The sequence below is a fragment of the Prionailurus bengalensis genome, chromosome C2, assembly GCF_016509475.1.
Source record: "Prionailurus bengalensis isolate Pbe53 chromosome C2, Fcat_Pben_1.1_paternal_pri, whole genome shotgun sequence".
Taxonomy (NCBI): Eukaryota; Metazoa; Chordata; class Mammalia; order Carnivora; family Felidae; genus Prionailurus; species Prionailurus bengalensis.
Window position 1 is genome coordinate 48678472 of NC_057350.1, and position 9225 is coordinate 48687696.

A 9225-nucleotide genomic window follows, 5' to 3' on the forward strand; every position below is an offset into this window, starting at 1 on the left:
TATTTAGGGACACCTGGGTGTCTCAGTTGGGTAAGCGTCCATCCGACTTCAGTTCAGGTCATGATCTCACAGTTTGTGGATTTCATCGGGCCCTGCGAAGACAGCTTAGAGCCTGCAACCTGCTTCAGATTCTGTGTCTCCCTCTCTCTCTGTCTTTTCCCACTTGCATGTGCTCTCTCTTACTCAAAAATAAAGATTTAAAAATTTTATAGATCCCATATATTTAGATTTGTGTTTTTTAAAATAATTTTCTCATTGTTTTTCCATTTTATTAAAAAAGTTAGTCTTTTACCTATTTAGCTAAATGTTAGCCATCAAAACTAATATGTTTGATTTTATTCTGTCTTATTTTCTTTTTTCACATCTATCCATTTCTTCCTATGTTTTATATTTACTGTGCTATATAAATTATGTATTCTTTTACTTAATCTCTAATTATTAGAATATTTTCCCTCTGTTAATTGTTATCTTTGTTTATTAAACATTACAATTTTGTAAGATATAATTTTCAATTTGCAGAATAAAACAATATGTATTGATTTCTTCCTTTTTAAGGTAATAACATTAATACAGTGTAGCTGCTTCCTGTCTCATGGTTTTATTGGTACAATTTAAAATTTACTCCGCAATTATTATTGTTAAATTATAGCATCTACATTATTTTCTTTCATGAGCTATTTACAATGCTTGGATTATATTTGATAATGATCTCAACTGTATTTTCTTTTCTTTAAAAATATTTTTTATTGAGGTATAGTTGACATACTCAACTACATTTTCTTATACTTACATCGTTTCAATGCCTTTTGCTAGTCATTTTATATTGGAATGTCCTAATATTTAACTTTTAAATCTTTATGAATATCTCATTAATAGTATTATATTTTTGAGTAACTGTTTAATGGGTAGTTAGTAAATATATTTTTTTAATGTTTATTTTATTATTGAGAGAGAGAGACAGAGCATGAGCAGGGGAGGGGCAGAGAGAGAGGGAGACACAGAATCTGAAGCAGGCCTCAGGCTCTGAGCTGTCAGCACAAAGCCTGACGTGGGGCTTGAACTCACGAACCACAAGATCATGACCTGAGCCGAAGTTGGACCCTCAACCAACTGAGCCACCCAGGTGCCCCAGGTAGTTAGTAAATATTAATGAGGACTTTGCTAACTGATACTTTTTCTTTAGGTACCATGACACATGAACTACAAATTGGCTTGGCATTTAATTCTTGGCAGTAATCTTTTTTTTTTTATTTGAAATTCTGTAGACTTACTAAAATTTTATGTTGTGCAAAAAGGTTAAAATTCTTTCTTTTCCTTCTTCTTCTTCTTTTTGGTTCTTCCCATTCTTATGCAATTCCTTAAAATTAAAAAAAAATTTTTTGGACCCCTAGGAAGTTACAAAAATCATACAGAGAGTTCCTATGTGCCCTTTATCCAGCTATGCCAATGACAACATCTTATACAACTATAATACATCAAACCCAATAAATTGACATTGGTATAATCCACATAAATTATTTGCTTATAGGCTTTAAACTCTTAAAGTGATGACTTTAATTCTAGCTTTACTAATTTATTAAATAAATAATATATAATTTATCAAATTAAATAGAATTATTGTAGTTTTGTAAGTTCATTTGTCCTCTTTCTTCTTGTACTCAGCAATGAACTTTTTATGTATACAAGTTTCATCTCCTTAACTAGGTTTTCAGTTCTCTCATGCAAGAAACATGCTTGTGTATCTTTCATAGTAGGTAACATCTTGCTTAATATCAGTATGGGCTATACTTGTCTAATATTTTGTGAAGACGCTGCAGTGTTTGATGATTGTCTCATCACTGAAAGTAGTAACCACTGTGTGAAGTTGCCATCATGTTGGTTGTTTCTGGCCCTGGTCAAATATCGCTGAGGAGGCAAGTCTTTGATACAAAATGGAAACTGTTGGAAAAGTATTAGATAAACTTGCCTGGACCACAAATGATAAAGTCTGTATAATGCACTGTGAGAGCTGCTTGGATGTTTAAACTGCTACCACCATGTTTAATGTTTGTAAGCACCTCACCCTCTATCTGGTAGCCCTCTAGAGTGCCTTTTTATTAGTGCCTCAAGCACTGGATGTGTGCCTGCCACTAAATCTAAATGGATATAAGGTAGTTTTTCATTGTTGTCAACACCCAGTGGAAATTCCTCAAGGGAAATAAATAGGATAAACTCAGTCGGTCTGGATTACCAATTGCCTCATGAGCTTGTTGCCTAGAGTGATGAGGAATTTAGAAAAGTACCAGAAAGAAGGTATAGTCAAGGATATTCTCTTCTCTGTGATATGAATGGCACATTACAACTAGAGGCTCATTACAAAATGTTAATAATGTCTAGTAAAACTGAGGGTGGCCATATGGCAAGAGCACTGAGCTTAAAGGAGAGTCAGGCTGTCTTCCAGCTTTACCATTAATGATTCATATGATTTTAGGAAAATCATACAACCTTTCTGAGTGACATATGTAAGATATAAAATGGAGGAGGGTGTTAAAATTGATACTATGTTTTTCAAAGTGTGTCTGAATATTGCTTAGGTCAGAATTTACATAGTATGTTAAAATGCTTATTCCTGGGCCTCATCCCTTACCTAGTCAATCAGAATCTACAAGGTAAGAACTAGAAATCTTCACTTTAAACAAGGGTTTGACTTTTATGTACACTAAAGTGAGTTGTTTATATGTAAGCCTCCCTCTAGATTTAGAATGCTATAATTCTAATGGACATTTACTATGTGCTATAAATATTACTTAAAAAACACAATTTGATCTTTGTGCTAGTGAGAATTAGTTTGGTCCATGCATTTTGTCTTTTTCAATAACACCTTTGGGATTTGGGGAGTATAGAAATATTGGGATGCTACTCAGACAGAGTTTCACAGGATGGTGTCTTTATGACTTTTCCATGGTCTAGATCTTTTCCTCATTGTTGCATAACAAGAGATTCTATCCAGTCTTGTCTTTACCTTAGAATTTAAAGATGAAATAGTGTACTCCACAAAGAGGACCAGTTTTCTCATGTCTTCAAAATAAATCTCTCTTCCTTGAACAATCAGGATGGTCAGTGAACACTTTTGTTCTTCTGAAACCTGTGTCCCTATGCATACTTCCTTGTGTCATCAAGGCCTGGCCCAGATAAGTAGGTACCACCTGTTGGATAACCATCAAGTGAACCTTCCTGCTTTTGGCCAGAGAACTGGTCTGTCTCTTGCCGATATGTATTGATTTTATTAGTTAACCTCTCAGAGTCTTTGGGTTATCTTACCACAGTACCAGAAGTCTCCTACCACAGTATTCACAGGATATGATTCTAGAAATAAATCCTAATAAGACTTGGGCTCTAGAGATGCCAATCTGGAGACATGATGGATTTTTAAAAATAACTTTTAATTTTGAAATAGTGTAAAACAAGAAGTTGCAAAATAGTATAGCGTTCCCACGTACTCTTTTCCCAGCTTTCACTAGTGATATCTTATATAACCCTGGTACGTTGTCAAAATCAAAAAGTGAACATTGGCACAATACTATTACTCAACTATAGATATTATTTAAACTGTTATTTCCACAAAGGATATTAATGAGAAATTAACACGGGACTCTTAGATGCTATCATATACTTTATAATATCTTTCTATTGTAGTTACTAGAAAGAGGTTGAGTAGTATATTGGATAGAAGAATTTTGGAACCAAATGGAGTTGAGTTAAACTCCAGACTCTACTGACTAGTGGTTGGGTAATGTTAGGCAAGTTACTTAGTTTATCTGAGCTATAGTTTTCTCACTTAATATAAGGATAGTAAGGAGAGTAAGGCTCATTTCATAGGGTTGGTGTTAGGATTAGATAATGAGGATTAAAAGAAAAGCAGTATCTGATACCAATAGGACTTCGTGAAGTGGTAGTTTTATTTTAAAAATGTACAGAAAATAGTACTCAGTCTTTTATGGACAAATTTCTCATGCACATCTGATCTTTATATGTAAAGGACAGAAAAGCAATGAATAGAAGTGCTTAATTTTTTTTTTTTTTTTAGAACTGGAAGAATTAGGTAACCCGTAGTCAATCTACCTCCTTCAGAAATAAAAAACCAAACAGGTTAGGAAAAGAATGAAATTACTCTGGTACACTCAAACATAAAATATTTGGTCTTTGTCCTCAGTTCCTGACACACAGTTCCTAAAATCCTTGGAATCTTGGAGTGATATGAGTTTCTTTTGTTTGCTAATGAATGACTGGTGGTCAGGGTCCCTAGAAAGCTTTAGGCTGGAGGCTTATTGCCAGAAAGACCAAACCTTGATTTGAAGCTTGGAACTTTCAGCCCCACCCCTCAACCTCCAGGAAAGGTAGAAGGGCAGGAGATTGAGTTGGTCACCAATGGCTAATGATTGAATTACCAGACCTGTGTAATGGAACCTCCATAATAAGCCCTAAATTAAGGGGTTTAGAGAGCTTCTGGGTTGGTGAACATATTGAAGTACTGGGAGGGTGGTGCACCTGGACAGAGAATGGAAGTGGAAGTTCCATGCCCCTCCCTCCACACCTTGTTCTATGATCTCTTCTATTTGGCTGCTCCTGGGTTGTATCCTTTATAATAAACAGGTAATAGTAAGTAAAGAGCTCTCCTGAGTTCTGTGAATATTTCTAGAAAATTATCAAACCTGAAGTGGGGAGGTGGGTTATGGGAACCCCTGTCATGGTAGTCAAGTCAGACAGAAGTGTGGGTAATATGGGGACCCAATATTTGCTATTAGCATCTGAAGTGAAAGCAGTCATGGGACTGAGCCTTAACCTGTGGAATCTGACACTAACTCTGGGTTGTTAGTGTCAGAATTCAGTTGAATTGTAGGACTCCCAGTTGGTGTCAGGAAGAGAAAGAGCTTCTCGGTTACACAGCCAACATGTGGTAAACTGGGACCTGAATTCAAGTCTTCCAGTTCTCCTGCCTACATGTAGCATTTCATATATGAGAAGAACATCTTTTCAACAAAGTGCACAACAGCTTGCAGATATAATCACTCAAGTTGGGGAGTTGTTGAGCATGATGAGAAGGGTGTCTGGTAGAGTAAAATAAATTGTTTCCCTGATTCTGTTATCTCAACACTGATCTAACATTAAACTTTTATTCTATCTCCAGGGATTGCAAATTTTTGTCCTCTACACTGTCAGAACAAAAATCTTCCAGGATGAAGCTTCCAAAGTGTTGAAGTTGCTGTCACTATCCACTGGGAGAAAGAAGTCACTGCCATCAGTGACCTCACTGAGGCTGCGTGTGAGGATGTATAACATGCTCAGGTCATTTCCAGCCCTAAATGAACACTTTAGGCTGCTGGAACCATCTGTAATTACAGAAGAAACTACACTCTCTGAAAGTGACCAAGCAAACCCAAGCATCTAGACAGTAAAACTATTACTTTTTGTAATCCTCTTTTTATTCAACTCATTTTAAGTTTTGCTTATTCTGTTTCTTTTGTTTATTACTCAGTCCTCCCAGAAAGTCTCCCTCAGCATACTTTGCTCAAGGGTGAGAATCAGATAAAACCTGTCGTTTATTATCATCAGGGATAATAGATTTGGAAGTTTTTCTATTATTCAATAGATTCTTACCTGTATGAGGTGAAGAATTCTACCCAGCATTCAAGAGAATCTAAGATTATAATTGCTACTTATATCATAAAGTCTATGTGACAAACTTTGGTAAAACAAATTATTTTACAATTTAATGAAAAGGACATGAGAAGAAGAGTGCCTAGGTAGCTCAGTTGGTTAAGCTTCTGACTCCTGGTTTCTGTCATGATCTCATAGCTTTGTGAGTTTGAGCCCCACATAAGACTCTGCACTAGCAGCATGAGCCTGCATAGGATTCTCTCTTTCCCTCTCTCTCTGCCCCTCCCCCACTTTCTCTCTCTCTCTCTCTCAAAATAAATAAATAAAACAAAAAACAAAATGACTCCTAATAAACACTGTATGGAATTGCTTGTATATATATAATACTTTTGATTTGTGAATATTTTAATTTATACTTTTATTCTTATACTTTTATTTCTACTTAATAATTTGGTACCAGTTTAATCTCTGGAAAAGGATATTTTTTTCTGTTTTGAAAAGGGATGTTTTTTTCAAAAGAGAGTATGTTATGTGACCAGAGGAAGTGGCTGTATAAGAAATGGGCAGTGAGGGGTGCCTGGGTGGCTCAGTTGGTTAAGCATCCAACTTCATGCTAAGTCATGATCTTGGCACTCCCGAGTTCAAGCCCCGTGTCGGGCTCTGTGCTGACAGCTCAGAGCCTGGAACCTCTTTCAGATTCTGTGTCTCCCTGTCTCTCTCTCTTTCTCTCTCTCTCTCTCTCTCTCTGCCCTGCCCCCACTCATGCTCTGTCTCTGTCTCTGTCTCAAAAATAAATAAACATTAAAAAAATAAAAAAGAGAAAAGGAATGGGCATTGAGACACAAAAATAAGAGCTTGTTACTAAAGTCTCTGTATATTTCCTTCTGGTTCTTGATACATCTATGTTTTTTATTGATGAAGAGACACTGAGACTCCAAAGATGAGAAGTTAGTCACAATCATCACTTACAGCTTTTCAAAGATTTAGCTGCTCCTGGAATTTCAAACACTTGAATTATGAAAGGCTTCCTGAATAAAAAAATGAACTCCACTAGGATGGGGAGCACTCCCACTGAACTTAGGAGATGCAGTCTTTGAATTGTGGTGTTCTGTTGTGTCATAAACTAGGCAACTGCGATGAGTGCACTGAACTAAGGGACTAACAAATGTCATGTGAGCTGTGACATACCCTTCTCATCACACCCTAGAGAACATGTGATTTTTTATAAAAATGGTTTTAAATGACTGTTGAACTCCTAGACTAGCTGAGAGCCTATCTCATCTGCAGAATAACTGAGACCTTACAGGGTAATGGGAAAAAGTAAAGGGAAGAGGATAAAGAAGAAAAGCAGTTCTCAGAAGTGAGTATTTTTAGTGCTGCTATAGTTTTATCTCTAGATAGGGCCTGAACACTGGGAAAATTGAAAGATGTGGGTGACTGATTCTATATCCCCAAATTTATATTCAAATGAAAGTAAACCTTAAGTGAGGGCCACTTTAAAGTGAAAAAAAAAAATCACCAAAGAGCCTCATTTAGCCTCAGAGTGGAGTATGTGTGTTCTGTTGGAAATTTTGGTTTTCTTTTCACTTTTTCAGTCTCCTTGGGAGTATAGCAAACAAAATTCATGTAATCTTCCTGGAATGGCTGTACCAAAAAATGTGCAAACTTTACTTAAGTATTGTAGAGGATAACTTTACATACATATTGTGGAGAATAAGTTAGGCAGACATCGACGTTCATCCATCTACCCTGAAATCCTACCACTTGTAAATAATTCTACTGATTTAAACCTTTACCTCATGCAGTGGTCAGGAAGTTTAGTGGTAGAGACCAACTAAAAGTAGGTTAAGGGTCAAAGAGAATTTTATGACTCAATTAATTATAAAGTCCAAGGACTGAGTTGGTTTTAGGTGGGGTGACTATAAGCTCTACTTTGCCTGAGTCAGTCCTAATTTGTACCTGTTGTCCTGACTTATGTATTACTAGCAGCCCCTTTTCCTCTCAAGTGTCCTGGTTTAGAGAACAAAATATATGATGATACTAACTTTAGGTCTAGAGTTCAAAAGCAAGGAGTTCAAAGAATGTGTTAGGATTCTTTTTCTCTCCCTGTTTCCTGCATCTTTGTCCTTCTGTGCTTGACTCCATCCTCCAATTGGATTACATGGCTGAAAATTGGCCTTTAGCATCCCCTTTTTCCTGCCCTGCAACTTCCTGTCAGTGAAGACTAGCTGAGCCAGAGACCTGTGGGGCTCGGTTCCTATGATCCAGAGTAAAGCAGGGGCAGGAAGAGAAAAGGAGCCAAGAACCGGCTTACCTTCCTTGGCCACGTGCCCACAGACACTTGTACTCGGGGAGTACTGGGCCAGACTGAGTCCCATACCCACTGTGAGGTAGAGGGATGAGGGATGACCTGGTTGACAGGATATCCTGGAGTGGAGAGTGAACAGTTACACTGAGGATGGGCTCATCAATCATTTCCCTTACTCTGAATGAACCTGTTAGAGCCTTGTCCGAACAGAGTTTGAATGCAGTGGATAAGGAAAGCAAGAATTAATTAGTTGGTGCTTTGGAAGTTGAAGAGCAAGTACACGGACTGTAGGAGCCAAATGGTGACCTACCTTGAAAAGAAAATTTCACAGGGCACCTGGGTGGCTCAGTCAGGTAAATGCCCCACTCTCAATTTTGGCTCAGGTCATGATCTCATGGTTGGTGAGACTGAGCCCCATGTTGGGCTCTGTGCTGACAGTGTGTGGAACCTGCTTGGTTTTCTCTCTCTCCCTCTCTCTCTGCCCCTCCCCTGCTCGTGCACACCTGCTCTCTCTCTCTCTCTCTCTCAAAATAAACAAATAAAATTAAAAAGAAAAAGGAACTTTCAGGAAAGGGAGACTCAGAGTACTGTTTTTCATGATATTACATGGAGCCAGTTTTCCATGTTTCTGATTTATTTTGCATGGTAACAGTCCTGTAGCCTTTTTGCTTATGGTAGCACATGTAGTTTCTTTAGGGAGCAAACTATCCAGACGTTTGGATTTCGTTTGCTGGGTCTAAACTGATAGTTTGGATGGAGCTCATTGTTTAATTGTTGGGGTTTTGGATTGCTCTTTCTCTTACCCTTCCCGTTTTGAAATGTATCTTAGGTCTTTTTTTTTTTTCCTGTTACCAACAAAAGGAGATTATTTTCAAGCTCATTGCCTCATTCAAAAGAACTTGGCATTCTGTGCAAATGTTTGGGAACCTGGGCCAAAATGCTGATTGTATCATACCAACCTGTCATCCACTGGAGCTCTCTGGCTCAGTGGAACCCCCTTAATGTCACCCTGGGACCTCTAGTACCTGGCTCCTCAGATGAGGTCCAAGCCAGAGACACCAAAATTATGTTCCATTCAAGCATGGGGGGCAGGCAGTTACTAAGAGAGGAAATGACTTCCTATTTCCTATATATGTTTTGAAAGTTTTAGAAGATATTTACAAAGTATATCTTTCAAAAAAGCAAAATTCATAATTCTCTAACCTATCAAAGATGTCTGTTTTTCCATGTTCTCTTATGCGCTTTGAATACATCAGAATTTAAATAACTGTAATTACAGT

The 9225-nt window shown here is 37.4% G+C and overlaps 1 protein-coding gene across 1 annotated transcript in view; it reads left to right on the top strand.

The window, feature by feature from the left end:
• Positions 1-5866, top strand: part of ADGRG7 (adhesion G protein-coupled receptor G7) — a 71857-nt gene extending 65991 nt beyond the window's left edge. The window contains exon 16 of the mRNA XM_043593976.1: positions 5168-5866. Coding sequence (XP_043449911.1) covers positions 5168-5428 — 261 coding nt within the window. The 3' untranslated portion in view covers positions 5429-5866. The remainder of the gene's footprint in view (positions 1-5167) is intronic.
• Positions 5867-9225: the final 3359 nt, after the last annotated feature.